The sequence below is a fragment of the Delphinapterus leucas genome, chromosome 2 (genome assembly GCF_059928025.1).
Source record: "Delphinapterus leucas isolate spDelLeu-1000000601 "Yukka" chromosome 2, BTC_Dleu_Yukka2, whole genome shotgun sequence".
In the NCBI taxonomy this organism is placed as follows: Eukaryota; Metazoa; Chordata; class Mammalia; order Artiodactyla; family Monodontidae; genus Delphinapterus; species Delphinapterus leucas.
The window spans coordinates 93,856,904-93,873,844 of record NC_143130.1 but is presented as its reverse complement, the minus strand read 5'-3'; the positions used below and the strand labels follow the sequence as shown (position 1 = coordinate 93,873,844).

General features: G+C 43.3%; 1 protein-coding gene and 1 non-coding gene across 8 annotated transcripts in view; both read right to left on the bottom strand.

The window, feature by feature from the left end:
- Positions 1–16,941, bottom strand: part of SPG11 (SPG11 vesicle trafficking associated, spatacsin) — a 76,376-nt gene that overhangs the window by 720 nt on the left and 58,715 nt on the right. For 3 of the 7 annotated variants that reach the window (XM_089907278.1, XM_022587202.3, XM_022587201.3), the window contains exons 29-39: positions 15,603–15,817; positions 14,175–14,925; positions 8,566–8,705; positions 7,610–7,808; positions 7,054–7,191; positions 4,730–4,863; positions 3,838–3,945; positions 2,076–2,244; positions 1,523–1,611; positions 1,220–1,375; positions 355–506 (exon numbers count right to left, since the gene is read on the bottom strand). In XM_089907278.1, coding sequence (XP_089763404.1) covers positions 355–506; positions 1,220–1,375; positions 1,523–1,611; positions 2,076–2,244; positions 3,838–3,945; positions 4,730–4,863; positions 7,054–7,191; positions 7,610–7,808; positions 8,566–8,705; positions 14,175–14,925; positions 15,603–15,817 — 2,251 coding nt within the window. The other 4 variants (XM_089907279.1, XM_022587204.3, XM_022587203.3 and 1 more) reach the window with 4 other exon arrangements.
- Positions 2,885–2,992, bottom strand: LOC115803480 (U6 spliceosomal RNA). The gene has a single exon (XR_004024226.1). It is a non-coding gene; the product is annotated as a U6 spliceosomal RNA (small nuclear RNA).

The following is a 16,941-nucleotide window of genomic DNA, read 5'->3' as shown; positions in this document are numbered from 1 at the left end:
TCATTCAGACTATTAGGGAGTGCTTGATAGACAATGAAATTACTTCATTAAAAATGAGTATCTTAATGCTGGCCTTAATTAGAAGAATTGCAGTACTCCAAAGGGGACCTCTGATGTTTAGTGTTTTTGGCACCTCAGACAAGCTGAGTAGTTCTCCCATTTTAAGTACAGAGCACCATAAGCAAACTATTCTCATTCATCTGTTTGCATGAATTTGTTAAAAGATCGTCTTTCTGGGTATTCTTGACATCTCTTTGCCATCTCAAGCAGAGGGGTAGCCTATAGGCATGTTATACGTAGTCATAAAATTCTTACCCGTGCCTGATCTCAAAGCAGAGGCATTTTAATACTTACTTTATTGAAATTTCTTCAAATATACTGGATCTTAATAACCTTTGCTGCTTAAATTCTTCCAGGTAATTAAAGTCTCCTTTAAGAATCACTTGTTGGTATAGAATTTCAGCCCAATCAGGAACAAAGTCATAGGCCTCAGCCACAATAGAAGCCTTAAAAGGATGGAGGGGAAGGAGGACACCATTAGAGCCTACTTGATGTAAAACTGAAGACAAACTGCTCTAGAAAATGACTTCATATTCACTCTGAGTGTACAGTATTATCATCACCAATAATGTTAGAAGACTCTATGTATCAGGGTTGGTGAAAAGTTTGCTATTTCCCCTTCCCGACACCCCGAACACCTCCCTTCAGTGTTTTTAATCTTCCTCACGGTGGGTTAAAAGAACTGCTGATGAATAGTTTTCTCACTGACTCAACTCTCTAAGGAACAGTGAAAGGGCTGATGCCCTGATAACCATCCCTCCTTGTTAAAGGGCTAGAACCAGCCTCTCAGAAGCCCTGACTTTTTATGCTAACCCAAGTGCACTGGTCTGGAAATGCTGGGGCTAAGAGATGCTCACAGGACCACTAGCAGGGATGTTCCCCTGAACCTCAACTATCTTAAGTGCAAAGATGTCTGCCTCTCTGCTGGCTTAATAGCGTGGGGAAAGGAGACAGTATGTCTCACTGTTCTCCAACCTCTGCCCAGACAATATGCTGGTAAGAAATACTACTATGGAAAGGCAGTTGGAGAGCTGGACTGTCCTGGTTCTGTCACTAGCCCTGAGACCTTAGGTAAACCACTCAGCTTCTGGGTCCTATGACAGGGACAGCAGGAGAGAGGATGCTGGAAGCATGGGCTAGGTTTTTCTTCTTTGCTCACCTGGTAGAACCGAGGTAGGGCCATGATACAGTCCATCAGCCTGTGGCGGCCCAGGTTGATGAGCATCGTGTTCTGGCCAGTGTTCAGAAAGTGAATCTGCAGTGTTATCAACTTGGTGAGCCGGTGACAGTGCAGGGCCTGTCGCACGCAGGAGTCCTGAGGGATAAGGGTGGCAGTAGGCACAGATGAAGACTTTGTTGCCGCCATCTCCCCCGTGAACCCTCCAGCAATGGAACAAAATAAAATTATTCCTACTGCAGACACCAAGCCCCAAGTCCAGTCTGGAGTAAGACTCGTGGTTACCTTGGCATAACTCTCTGCTGCATCCAGCATCAGAGTCAGGGCCTTCAGCAGCAGCTGCTTCAGTTGCTGCCCGTCCTTGAGGCTGTCCTCTGTAGGGGAGTAAAGGAAACGGGTGTGTCTGACTCCCCAGGCTGGGTACTCTCATCCCACTCAGTAGTAGGGTGGACTATAGAAACAACCCAGCTCATGTTCACAGGGAGGCAGGTATGTCTCACTCAGGTAAAGGCTGTTGGGCCAAAAGTACACACACACACTGGAGTAGGATGCACTGCCCCATCTAGTTCAATTTCTCTCTGAAACAGCAAGGCAGGCTTACACGGCATCAACATACATTGGTTCTTGACAGGTGACACCCCTGGATGCACTGGCTACAAGAGGGGTAAAATGCCTTCCAACCCCCCTTCTGTCTCCTTTCTGCCCCCTGGGGCCCCACTAAATAAATGTTAGAAGCTGAGGTGGGTATTAGTCCCATGGACTCTTGCCCTGCTTAGCCCTGAGAACCTTCCCTGGCCAGCAGCACTGCCCTGGAGGTGCTGCTGTGACCGCTGCTCACCCCAGGGCTGAGACTCAATCAATTTCAGTTGGATGCAGGCAGCTGCCTCATGGTTCTCCCCAATCTCCCGGCACATGCTGAAACACAGGGCAATCATGTTGTGCTTCTCGCTGTCCCCAGGGCGGCAGCGTTTGATGTAGTCCAGTAGGGCCGTCTTCAGGGTACCACTCTGCCCAGAAAAAAGCGGGGGATACCAAGGTCTCGGCCATGTATTGCAAGGTAAGCAGGACTGGCCTAGTCCTTAGATTCTGAAAGTTCCTCAGAAACTCCCAAGGAAAAGGAAAAGATAAGCAAAAATGAATACAAAAGTTTATACTATCCTGAGTATAAGGAAACAGGCACATCTTCTCTGCTGGTGGGAGTGTAAATGGTAAGACCTGTCAGAGGCGAGAAGCCTTAAAAATGTACACACGTGCATTAGTCTAACGATTCCACTTCTAGGACTCTATCCCTAAAGAAGCAAGCAGAGGAAAGTGCTAAGATGGATGTAACAAGGATATTTAATAGCAAACAATTAGAAATATTCCAGATGTCCAGAATAAGATCTAAGAGAACACCATGTAGCCATTAAAACCGATGTTGGCTTGGAAATTATTCATGCTTATTATTAACTGAGAAAAGCAGGCTATTTCCTATCTGCACAGCATGACAGAAGTTTGATAAAAATACGTGAACATGTATGTATATGTTTGTGGGTATATGTGCAAAGAAAGGGCCTATACCAAATTGTTAGCAGTGGCTGTCTGCGGACAGTAGCTAGACACACAGGGCTTTTTTTCGTGTTCTGTTTTCCAGGTGGCTTTTTTAAAAAAAACATGGAACGCTTCACGAATTTGCGTGTCATCCTTGCACAGGGGCCATGCTAGTCTTCTTTGTATCGTTCCAATTTTTAGTATATGTGCTGCCAAAGTGAGCACCCGTTAAGCGTCTTAATGTTGAATATTCATTACTTTTGTAATCAGAAACAAAGTTATTAAAATAATATTTAAATGCAGGAAGAAAAATGCCTCAAAAACAATTTTTAAAATCCTGAAGGTGTCCCTATGTCCAGGACTTGCTCCTTTCCTTACAACTGGACTGGTCTGTCCTGAAACTAGCCCAGCATTGAGGAGACTTTTTCTGTTTTGTCTCTTAATCCTGCTTGGCTGGGCCCAAGTTCCCAGATGTCAAAAGTGCACCTGGGTTTTTATTTATTTATTTGTTTATTGGCCGTGCCACGCAGCATGTGGGATCTTAATCTTAGTTCCCCGAAGTGCAGAGTCTTAACCACTGGACCGCCAGGGAAGTCCCATAGGTTTTTAAATCTTTAGAGGTGAAATGGGTGAAAACAATGAATCAGCCAATGAATAACTTGAAAACAGAGGCTCTGTGAGTGCATGCCTGGTGTCACATAGTATGCTGAGGACAGACAATCGCCCAGAGACCAAAGGCCTGGCAAGTCAGGCTTTTGCTTCCCAGCCTCCTTCCTGGTCATCGTCATAAATAGCTCCACAGCTTTCTAGACCCAGACCTTGGCATTCACTTCTGAATAGCTCTCGACAACACACTTTTTCACGGTCCCCTGAAAACTCTCCACTTTAAACTGGTCTGAGCTCTGTAATCTTAAGCTACTGGTTACAGTATATGTCTTAAGGAGGTCCTTAATTCCCTCCCTCTATATCCCGGGAGTCCATCCTGATTGGAATTAATCCTGAGAAAACCTGAGACTCCCAAGTGTCAGTAGTACATGTCATACTGCAGCTCAAAAATACGGTACACCTACCGGGTCCAATTTCTTCCTCATCAGCACTTCAAAGTAGTGTTTTTTATGCAGCAAATCAAATATGTATGTCATCTCATTGTACCTTCCAATGCCAGTGAGGAGACGCACCTACCAAGGGAGAGGGAAGCTTGCATCAGCATTGCTTGGAGTTCTCTGAGCCAGACCACTACCCCAACGGTTTGGTTGCTTTCAAATACCAAACTCTGGCGGGAAGAAGGGTTAGTGGCCAGGCTGCCATACTTAACTCCTTTCCTCCTTGCCTGTCTCCCCTCCTTCCCATCCCATGTGCCCAACAGGGGCCTCCTCTGGAGGATTCAGAAATGCTAGTCATTGGGAAACCACTGGCTGGCTGTCCCCTCCTCTGTTGTCTCTAAACATGACTATCAAGTGCCGAAGTGCCATCCTCCTGGGCAGGCACTCTTCCTCTTCCCACCACTCCTCATCCTCATTACAGCACCCAATGGCTTGCTCACACACTTGGGTCAGTTTCAAGCCTAGAGATTTGGGGGGAGGTACAGGAAGCTTGAGTTGTCAGCTCATTTCAATTTTCAATTCAGATATAAGAGGCAGGTCTGAACCTTGTTTTGTGGGGGAAGTAACTGCCGTCTTAGCCCTCTAGAAAAGCTAACTGCTTGGTAAGGGGGTATGACAGTCCTGGAGCATGGCAGGGATCCTCTTTGATTTCTATTCCTTTGGAGCAGTCTCTGATTTGGACAGAAATCATAACCTGGAGCAGAGGGTTGAACTGCCGAGCCAGCTACCAAGTAGGTAGTGGTATCCAGATAGGTAAATTCCCTAAGACCACATCAGCTCTGAGCTGATAAGTCTCCAGCCTATCTGTTCTATCAAAGGTTTCCTCAGGATGGAGGGTGAAGGTGAGGGGGTGACTTACCACCAGTCCATACTCCTCACTGGGGGCCAAGTGGTTGTCTGTGAGCAGCCGGGCGGCCTGCAGGACTTGGATGATGCCCTCCATGTGGCATGTCAGTGTGAAGCAGTGATGAGCCAGGATCAGCAGCTCTGTGGCTGGGTGGGTTGGGCACTGGTAAGACAGGACTTTCAACCCTGGCTAACCCCTGTCTAGCTTGTACCTGGCAGGAAGATCAAGGGGCCTAGTACAGCTGGGACTGTCTGGAGAAGGCTCTCTCACCAGTCCTCTGAGATCCCTGACCTCACCAGTTCTAGCTCTGGGATGGCCCCCTGATGAAGTCAGTTCTCTCAGTGACAGCACAGGGATTAACTCTCTCCTCAGACAGTCTGCATATAGTGACACCATTTCCCAAAGGCTCAAAAAACGAGAACAAAGAACGCTAGCTTTCTAAAGACGGAGAAACTTTCTGCAGACAGACTGGTGGAGTACCCGCCAATACAAGTCCGAGGGCATTCTCTGTAGCTGAGTGGAGAGTCTTAGGCCTAATCAAGTGCTATTTGATGCTCTGCCCTTCTATAGGCTTTCTAGATTGAGATGTGACGCACACAAATTTAAAACTACTATACACAATCACTGTGAGCACAATTAAAAGGCAAACTGGGAAAAATATTCGCAATGCTGGAAGACAGAAGAGGGGTTCTCAGCCTTAATATATGCTGTGCCCTCTGGGCCTTTGCACCTGTGGGGCCCTCCCCAAACCTACTGGCTACTAATGCTTCTGGTCTTGGTTTGCACATTTCCTCCCAAAACCTTTGGGAGGAAAAAAAGGAAAGGAAAAAAAGGAAAGGAAAAAAAAACCTTTGGCCCCATCAGTATGCTTACTGTGAATGACACCCCTAGTCTGTGAGCTCCAGGACTGCTGCTTAACTTGTTCACCATACCCCTGTTTTTAGAGTGCCTGGCACACAGTCAGTACTCAGTAGATGTTGCTGAACTGGACTGCGAAGAGATACAGAAGGCTATTTTATTTATTTATGTTTTGGCCGTGCTGCACGGCTTGTGGGATCTTAGTTCCCTGACCAGGGATCGAACCCAGGCACACAGCAGTGAAATTGCCAAGTCCTAACCACCGGACCGCCAGGGAATTCCCAAAAGGCTGTTTTAAAAATAAACCTATTCAGGGCTTCCCTGGTGGCGCAGTGGTTGAGAGTCCGCCTGCCGATGCAGGGGACACGGGTTCGTGCCCCAGTCTGGGAAGATCCCACATGCCGCGGAGCGGCTGGGCCCGTGAGCCATGGCCGCTGAGCCTGCGCGTCCGGAGCCTGTGCTCCGCAAAGGGAGAGGCCAGGGCAGTGAGAGGCCCGCGTACCACACACAAAAAAATAAAATAAACCTATTCAACCTCTTAAAATCTCACGTGTTCACAAAACATCAGTAAAATGCCTTTTACGCGTCAGTCAAATTTGCAGAGTATAATGGGCTCCAGGAAATGATACTCTCACACACTGCTTAAGAGGGAGTGAAAGTGAATTTTTTTTCCTGAAGTAAATTTGGCAATATATATATAAAGCCTTAAAAATGGGCATACTCCTGAATCAGGAATTTGTCTTAGGGAAATAACCATGGATGTGCACACAGATTTGCCTATAAGCATGTCTATCACAGTGTTTAAAACAGCAGAAAATTGGAAGCAATCTATAGGTCCTACAATAGGGTATATACATTTTTAAATTACACATAAGAGAAATAATATGTAACGACTAAAAATTATAAAAAATTATATAGAATAGTGTCATGGAAAGATATTAATGACAGCATATTGGTAATTATAAACAGTATACAAAGTATAATGCTATTTTTGAAAAATAAAAACCTATGGACTTGCATAGAAAAAAGATGAGAGGGACACATACTACTGAATGCATACAACAACACTGAAAAGTGAGCAGGCTTTGAAATCACACAGACGGTTCATATGCCAGCTCTGCCACTTAATAGTTATACATTAATCGACTTTTCTAAAGCTTCAGTTTCCTTCTAAAATGGGGACAATAATAGCTATTTTTCAGGGTAATGTAAGAATAAAATAAGCTAAATATGCCAAATGTTAAAAGGTTACCTTTTTGTGTGATTTTAAATTTGGGGCTGCTTTGCCATATATATTTTCTAACTTTTCTTCAATGAACTTATGGCTTTCTACTAAGAACTTATAAACAATCCTGGAGGAGTAGGGATCCAGAGAAGGAACAAGGATCCAAATTGAGTTTTGAAAAGACTTAACCTCAGAAGACTTCTTAGAGACCTGCTTGGGCCCAAAACATGTAAGAAAGTGGCCAAGAACTTACTGCAAGACAAGTCCCCATGGGGAACGGAGGAAATCTTATCCAACAACTTCATGCCTACCAAGGTGCGGTCTTGACACAGAGCAGTCAGCTGAAGAAACGTCTGGCTTTCCTCTGTTGGGGTGAACGTCTGCCTATGTCCTATACAGAAAGATGTGGAGAAAGGTGCTAGTTTTACCTTGAGAGAGATGAAAGGAAGACAAGAGCCCCAGGGCAGGAGGCCCACTCTGCCCAGGCCTGGGCACCAGGAGGTAATGATGAAGGCGCTCCCGGGCAGCTCTCCTCTTGCTGGGGTCAAATATCTCAGGTGAGATGCCATCTTACAGGATAGCAGGAGCTCATTAGCTCAGAGAAAGGCACAGTTACTCTAAATATAATCATAAAACAATAAACAAAAAGCAATAACAAAATAAATGCAATGTGTTCTCCTCTTACAAGTGCAACCTGGCAACTTGAAAGGACAGCATACAAGATATATATGAGCATAACATCAAATCCTTAATGCTGGGAACTTGAGAATGTGATCTGAAAGGCTGGGGAGGGCTGAAAGGTAGGGCACCTGTTCCCTCTGATGGGGTCAGCAGCTCCCGGGTCACCTCTTCAGCCACAAGTTCAGCCACTGTGTCTGGCTCGAGGCCCTGGGTGCTGATGAAGGCTTGAGCTCGCTTGCATCGGTCAGGCTGCTGAGAGGCCAAGATTACCCGGAGAATGGCCTCACCATCCTGGGCAGCGACATCTGTGTAGGAACAGCCCAACTCCTGAGAGGAAGGCAGAGCCAATGTCAGCCATCATTAGGAACCAGGAGAAAGCCAGCAGAAGACAGCCTTTCCTGAAATCTGATGTGGACAGATGCCATGGTTTTCTGAGCTTAAAGATCCCTCATCCTGAGCAGAAACCTTAGAAGAAGCAAACACTGTTTTCTAGCCCTTTCTAAATTGCTTTGCCAATGAGGTGAATCCAAGCAAGAGAAAGGCTTGTCTTCAGAAAACATCAGGTGACTGATCTCTCACTGAACACTGAGCTTTTCAAATGTTATGAAACCTAAGGAAGTTGAATAAAAGGCAGAGCCCCTTCTTTATTGTTCCCGTGGCAGCGGAAACCCTCAATTTCCAAAGAAGTCTCTGAGCCTTGTTGTCCAAGGAAGGGCTTTTAGTGCTCGGCTTGCTTTCTCTCGTGCTCTCTTCCACCACTGCGCTTAGAATCTACTCTTTTTCTCCCTCAATCAGCACAAAGCCAGAACAATTCCTGGCTGCTCTGGCTCCTGTTTTACAGTCATTACATTCCATTTAATTTTATTTTAAAACTTATTTTGGGCTCTTTCCCATATGGAAAGCTCACCACTATTCCCCAGGGATGGATTTATAGGGGCCAACATCCTGACAAAAGCTCTACTCCCAGGTCATGATTATAATCTGAAGGGCTGACCGAGGGCAATGTCCAAAATCCACCTTCACCTTCTCCCTTCCCTCCCTCTCAGAGGGAGCTCCTGTGGAGACCCAGCCCTTTGGCACGTACCTTGGCAAGTGCATAGAGACAGAGGACCTGCCGGCAATAATTCTTCCCATGGAGGCATTTGCTTGTCAGAGTTTCCAGAGTAGTCACCACTTCATCACTGGGGGGCAGTATCACCAATGACTGACTGTCCAAACTTGAAGCTGGAAGCAAATACAGGTCTGAGGGGGGCTTTAAGGGGCTTTTAAGGTCTGTCCTCAGCCCCCTATGACTCTACCTCTCTGCTCACAGCTTCCTTCACTGCACCCTGTTGACTCCCCCTGGGTCTGGGACCACTTCTAACAGGGCTCACACCCCACTTAAACTTCTTTCATTGCCTTCTTCTAGGAAATCCCCAGCCCAGGATACTTCAAAGACTCAAAGCCACCTAATGAACACTCTAGAGATCATCACCAAAGATGCCTGCCAGACTGTCCTCCACATACACTGCCTCCCAATTTCCCCTTATGTCAAATAATCACCAGGTCTACCTGACTGTATCTCCAAAACATCTCTCCAGTCACCACCTTAGTTCCAGCCTTTATCACCCTGCATCTAAGAGGTGTTACTGTCTCCTGCCGTCAGCCTCCCTTCTTCCCCAACTCCATCTTCCACACACTCAGCATTCTTCACATTCTAAAATGCAAATCACAAAAATCAAGGATCATCTGACAGATACCTTAAAGGCACAGTAAAATTAGAATCCATTCCTGCTTTTTTAAAAAAAGCTCTTAGCCTAAAATAAAACTTTCTTAATTTGAGAAAGGGTTTCTGTTAGTGGAAAAAAGTAGAAAAGAATATTTATATAACACTGTTTCTAATAGCAAAAACAAAATTGAAAAATTTTAAATGTGTATCAGTAAATCATTGTTAAAAAAATCATAGTACATGACCTGGGAAGGAAATCCAAAAAAGAGGGGATATATGTATACATATAGTCTATACTGTACAGAAAAGTGAATCAGCTAACACAATATTGTAAAGCAACCATACTCCAATTTAAAAAAAATCATAGTACATTCATATAGTAGAACACCCTGCAGTTATTAAAAGAATGAGGTCAATCTATCTGTACTGACAGGGAAAAATGTTGCAGAACAATATAACTGTATTTTTGTAGAAAATAAATGTGTGTGTGTGCACACACGCACACACATGCACACATGTGCGAGCCCACACGTAGAAAATAATGTACGCCAAGCAAGTAAAAGATGTTGTTCTGGGGAATTTGGTGGGCGTGGTGTTGAACGGATAAATAACTTTCACTTTTTACTTTATGCACTTCTGTATTGTGTGATTTATTACATTAAGCATGTAATACTTTTGCTTTTAAGATATTACTCTTAAAAATATGCTTTAAACACAAAAATATAAAAAGCAACTCAGACCACGTTATTCCCCTGCTTAAAATCCTTCATTAGAGTTTTCAGTTCTAGGTCTCTCCCACTGACCTCAATATAAAACCTGGACACAGTGCATGCAGTGCTATATGAGGACTCTGAAGAGCAAATAGTAGCAGATGGATCGAAGATAACCTGCATTACCATTTTCTCCCCTCTAGGAATCTCCAGATTGAATGCAACGCTGCCCGAAACCCAGAACCAAGCACTACAGCTCACAAAGAGAGTGGGCTCCAGGAGACATCCTCCAGAACAGGCTCAAGGAGCGGAAACGGAACTCCCACAGCCCATTTTCTCTGGTCCTAGCTCCTAAGCAACCACTCGGCTGTGGTGGGAGGGGCTGCAGCAGCAGTTGGCAAGAGCCAAAACTCAGAGAGGGACCTTCTTTTCTGATCAGAGGTGCTCTGGTCCTAAGGGGGCAGAGTGAATCCCTGTTCCTTTTTGTATTCTCCTCCTGTCAGCTGGCCCTAGATGTAGGCAGTCAGGAAAGTACATGACAGGGTGGGGTAACTAAACCTCCAGCTTTGGCCAGAAGACTGAAAAGGGAAGCCTCGGGCAACCAGAAAGTACTTGGAAGAGAGATTCAGGAAAGCAACACAATAAAGTTGTTTATAAACATTAGGGCTCATTCCTAGGCTTTGCATGTATGGATCTGATCCCGACCAACATATCAAAGACTTTGAGAACTAAGTCAACAGACAGACCACTACGCAGGTTGCAGACTGACCACAGGATGGCACATACAGGATGGATCTGAACAGCACCACAAAGAATTTGAAAACTGAACTGATGTTACAACCACAGCCCACAGAAAGTACATTGGAACGTGTAGTCTGAACATAGCCAGGTCAATTGCCTGCTAAAAACATATCAACATTCTTCATAGGATTTAAACAAGACGCAGCATCCCATAACACACTATTCGAAATGTCCAAGATACAACATGAAGTTATTCAGCATACAAAAATACAAGAAGATCTCAACTCATATAAGACAAAGAAAAGACAAACGATGAAACCCAGCACTAAAATGACATAAATGTTGAAATTATCTGAAAAAGACTTTAAAGCAGCTATTACAAATGTTCCAACAAGCAACTATGAACACTCTTAAAATAAACAGAAAAACAGAAAGTCTTAGCAAAGAAATAAATGGTATAAAGAAGAATAAAATGGAAGTTGTAGAACTGAAATTTTAAAATCACAGAAATTAAAAAAAAAATCTTAAGAGCAGAATGGAAATGCCAGAGGAAAGAGTCAGTGAAACTGAAGATAGAAAAATAGAAATTATCCAATCTGAACAAAGCTTCAGGGACTTGTGAAACAATAACTTTTGTTTTTGTTTCATTGGAGTCATTGGAGTCCCATAAGGAGAGGAGTAAGAGTATGGTGCTGGAAAAATATTTGAAAAAATTGATGTCCGAAAACTACCTAAACTTGATAAAGCTACATATTTAAGAAACTCAGTGAACCCCAAATAGCATAAGCCCCCCAAAATACATGTCCAGTCATGCTATAATCAAACTGCTGAAGACAAAAGACAGGAAAAAAATCTTGAAAGCAACAAGAGAAAAATGCATTATCTACAGGGGAACAGTGATTCGAATGACTGCAGATTATTCATCAAATACCACAGAAGTCGAAAGGAAGTGGCAGAACATTTTTTTTGTTTGTTTTTTTGGCGGTAGGCGGGCCTCTCACTGTTGTGGCCTCTCCCGCTGCGGAGCACAGGCTCCGGACGTGCAGGCCCAGAAGCCATGGCTCACGGGCCCAGCCACTCCACGGCATGTGGGATCTTCTCGGACCGGGGCACAAACCCGTGTCCCCTGCATCGGCAGGCGGACTCTCAACCACTGCGCCACTAGGGAAGCCCGGCAGAACATTTTTAAGTGTGGAAAGAAAATAATAAATGTTCTATATCCAGCAAAAATCATCCTTCAGTTATGAAGGTGCAATAGAGACATTCTCAGATGAAGTAAAACTAAGAGAATCTGTTACCAGCAGACAACTCTGAAAGAATTACTAAAGGAAGTCCTTCACACAGAAGGAAAAAGAAACTAGAAGGAAACTTGGAACATCAGGAATGAAGGAAGAGCAACAAAAATTGTAAATATCTGAGTATATATAATAAACTACTCTCCTCTTGAGTTTGTTAAAATATATTTTTTGGTTGAAAACAAAAAATCTAGCTTTGTTTGATGAGATTTTCAGTGTATGTAGGTGTAATATAATAAGGCAACTAAGACATAAAGGGAGAGAAGTAAAGTAACCTACATGGTGGTAAGGTTTCTACCCTTAAAATATAATTTTAAGTAGACTGTGAAAAGTTACAAATGTAACACATAAAGCAACCAATTAAAAAAGCGATGCAAAGCTATACAGTCAAAATCACAAATTAAAATGCATGACTAAAAAATGTGCAAATAACCCAAAGGTAAGAAAAGGTTTCCTCAAAAACCACAAACTACCAAAACTCACCTGAGATGAAAAAGATAACCTGATTAGTCATATAACTATGAAATAAATTTGTAGTTAAAAATCTTCCAGGGCTTCCCTGGTGACGCAGTGGTTAAGAATCCGCCTGCCAATGCAGGAGACATGGGTTCGAGCCCTGGTCTGGGAAGATCCCACATGCCGCGGAGCAACTAAGCCGGTGTGCCACAACTACTGAGCCTGCGCTCTAGAGCCCGCGTGCCACAACTACTGAAGCCTGTGAGCCTAGAGCCTGTGCTCTGTAACAAGAGAAGCCACCACAATGAGAAGCCTGCACATGCAATGAAGAGTAGATCCCACTCACCCCAACTAGAGAAAGCCCGCGTGCAGCAACGAAGACCCAACACAGCCAAAAGTAAAAAAAAAAAAAAAAAAAAAAAATCTTCCAAAACAAAAATCTCCAGGTTTAGATGGTTTTACTGGTAAATTCTACTGAACATTTAAAGAAGAAATAACACCAATTCCATGTAATGTTTTCCAGAAACGCATTAAACTAGCATTACCCTGATGCAAAAACCAAAGATGGTATTAAAAAAAAAAAAAGTACAGATCAATATTCTTCATGAACATAAATGTAAGAATTCTCAACAAAATAGCAAGTTGATTCCAGTAATATATCAAAAAGAATAATGCACCATAACCAAGTGAGGTTTTTCCTGGGAATACAAAAAAGCTGGTTCAATATTTTAAAAGATCAATTAATGTAATCTACTGTATTACTAGTCTAAACAAGAAAAAAAAACCAAACACGATCATATCAATGGATGCAGAAAAAATTCAACATTGATCCATGATAAAAACTCTCAGCAAATAGGGAACTTCCTCAACATGACAAAGGGTGTCTTCAAAAAGCCTACAGCTAATATCACACTTAATGATGAAAGACTGAATGCTTCCTCCCTAAGGTCAGTAACAAGGCAAGGATGTCCACTCTCACCACCCCTATCCAACATCATGCCAGAAGTCCTTGCTAGAGCAGTAAAGCAAGAAAAATAAATAAGGCAAATAGATTGGAAAGGAGGAAAAAGAACTGCCTCTATTCACAGATATGATTATCTCCATAGAAAATCCCAAGGAATCTATAAGAAAACTAGAATAAGTGAGTTTAGCAAGATCACAGGATTAAAGGTTAACATAAAAAATCAATTATATTTCTATATGTGATCATGTACAATTGGAAACATGATTATTTACATAGGATAAATTTCAGTGAACTAGCCACAAGTCAGATAGATTCCCTCTAACTTTGCTACTTAGCTAGTTAAAAGACCTAGGTGGGACTTCCCTGGTGGTCCAGTGGCTATGACTCTGCACTCCCAATGCAGAGGGCCCGGGTTCGATCCCTGGTCAGGGAACAAGATCCCACATGCTGCAACTAAGAGTTCGCATGCCACAACTAACGATTCTGTATGCCACATCTAAAGGATCCCGCATGCTGCAACTAAAGATCCCACATGCCACAATTAAAGATCTCGCAGGCTGCAACGAAGATCCCGCGTGCCACAACTAAGACCAAGGCAGCCAAATAAATAAATAAATAAATAGATAAATAAGTGTGATAAACTGGAGCTCTAGGTTAAAAAAAAAAGACATAGGTGTTCCTACTTCATTGACTAATTACCTAGTTTATGAATTACCCTTAACTTAGTGTAACTGGTGTGCCAAAAGGGACCCTTTCTTCCTGGAGAGAATGCCAACAGCACCTCACAGGACTCAGGGCAGTTTGATCTCCTTCACTTACTGCTTTGGACTTTCCTTAGAGGAACGCCAGGTTCTTCTTCCTCAAGCAGCTCAGCACTTTGTAAGAGAGCATGGATGTCCGGGTGCAGGTCATCCACACTAGCTTCTCCTGAAGCTAGTGCTCTGCAATGCAACACCAAGGCAACATCTTGGTTATAGAAATGAAAATATCGGCATACTCTACTTGCTTCATGCACACAGCCATCATCCAATAGGCGCCCAATCAAAAAGTTTAGGGACTCCTGCTCCTTCCAATTCAGTTTGTTCTCACAAGTGTCTTTGGATGGAAGGCCATTAAATTCTAAGTATTTTGATGTGTTCAGAGCAGCCAACTTAGAGAATGAAAACTCACTGGCTAAGCTTTCAAAGGAAAGTTCACCACTAGTTGAAATCTGTTGAGAACATCTGGGAGCTATTTCCTCCTGCCTTCCCCTGAGGGTGTGCTGGGTGATGCGGCAGAGCCAGATCTGCTTCTCTAGCTCCTCCAGCTCCTCCAAAGGCACCAGGTCCTCCTGGGCAAGCCAGTGTCCTGCCAGAGTGAGGAGCAGATGGCGCTCCTCAGTGCTGCTTGGTCCCTCTTCAGCTGGGCACTCACATGCCGTAAGAGCCTGGGCTGAGAAAAAGGAAGAAGCTGCTTTGCTTGAAATGGAATTTTTCTTAAAATTCTCATGACATTTTTTCCAGAAGTCAATTCTTGCTTGTTTCAGGGACCACTGGTCAATGTGTTTTAAGGTCTGCATTTCCTGTGTTATCTGTGAAATTGAACACAGCAATTTTTAGCCTTTCCTGGATAAAGAAATATCATAAATGCTAATGCTCCCTCGGTATACCATACTTGTTAAAACCCAAATCAAGTTAGAGAACATGGGACTTGGCTACAGATGATCCTGGATATTTTATCTGGAAAGTTAAGGTATGAAAAACAAATCTAAATTTATCTAATTGAATGAGGTTCAAGAGGAAGCCACCTTATATTTAATTCTATTCAAAGTAAAATAGTTGTAGCATGTCCTGTAAGCTAACCTTATATTAAAGCAAACATTCCTCAAAAATGGGCCTTCTAGGCTCATCCATTTCTGAAAGTAATGTCTGTGTCAAAAGTGAAAAAGTAGGGCTTCCCTGGTGGCGCAGTGGTTTAGAGTCCGCCTGCCGATGCAGGGGACACGGGTTCATGCCCCGGTCCGGGAAGATCCCACAGGCCGCGGAGCGGCTGGGCCCGTGGGCCATGGCCGCTGAGCCTGCGCGTCCGGAGCCTGCGCTCCGCAGCAGGAGAGGCCACAACAGTGAGAGGCCCGCGTACCGCAAAAAAAAAAAAAAAAAAAAAAAGAAAAAGAAAAAGTATCATCACTGGTAAATCACATACCTCATTTAGTTCTCTGTTTAATGCTGGTTCACAAAGCTTTTACATAACTTAAAAGACTAATGATACCTCTTCAATAATCAAGTTGTCCACAGGTAGCTCAGCTAGTTCTGCTACCCTTCTGGCCAAAGCAAAGTATCCATCTGTCTCCAGTTTTTCTAAAATTGATCTACATTCATGCTGAAAATTCTCAAGGCTGTAGCTGGTAATAATTACACGATTAATGGCTATGGATGTATCCTTCAAAATTTGGCTAAGAACACACAGCTTCTTCACATCTGGACCTGTGCCAAAGAGAAGCAGATATAAGCATTTAATCAGTAAAATACTGCTATGGCATTTCAAGAGTAACTAAATATGAGGGGAGAATATTTATATTTAAAATAATGTAGTTAAAGGGAAAATAAAAACCTATTTTTCTACTCTGGTTGGCTGACAGAGGAAGCCAAAGGCAGCTCCTATATAGTAAGAACTATTAAGATTAGCACATGGACTCCATCTATAAATCTGGCTTTATATACCAGGCAGAAGTTGGTGGCCTGCTATGTAGTAGCAACTCAGTTAACCTTGGGAAGATTTGGCCATTCATTCAGGTTAGTTCCATCTTTTTCCAGATTTTTCTCCTACCTTGAACAAATTTGTTTTTATAATTGTTCACTCATTCATTCACTGCAGGCATCATGTGGATCAAGACACAGAACTTCTAGGACAGCTGAAACTGCAGGTGGTCAACAGCCAAAGCTCTACTGTGGTACACTGTCTTCAGAATGGAGCACCACTTGCTCCTCCAGATATCTATCTAACTTAACCCAGGGAGACCCAGCTAAGCACTTCCTGATGTCCCCAGGAAAGTCTCTCTCTCTTTTTTTAATCAAAGTATAATATAAGTGACTTACAGTATTATATCAGTTTCAGGTGTACAGCATAGTGATTTGATATTTTTGAACATTACAAAATGATCACCATGATACATCTAGTTACTGTCACCATACAAAGTTATTACAATTTTATTGACTATATTCCCTATGCTGTACATTACATCCTTGTGACTTACTTATTTTATAACTGGGAGTTTGTACCTCTTAATCCCCTTCACTTATTTTGCCCATCCCCTCACCCTCCTCCTCTCTGGCAACCACCAGTTTGTTCCTGGTATCTATGAGTTTGTTTCTGTTTGTTCATTCGCTCTTTAGATTATACATATAAGTGAAATCAAACAAATTCTTATCCTTAGTAACATTAGGAATTCTCTGCCAATAATTTATGTGGCTGGGTTTGCTCCTACTCCCAAATACAGTATGCATAGAGCCTACGTGTGCCCTACCATGAAGGAGGGGCATGAAAAACATTCTATAGGAGCCTGCTCCCAATGCCGCGTGCTGAGCTGTGGTCTGATTTAGGTAGTTCC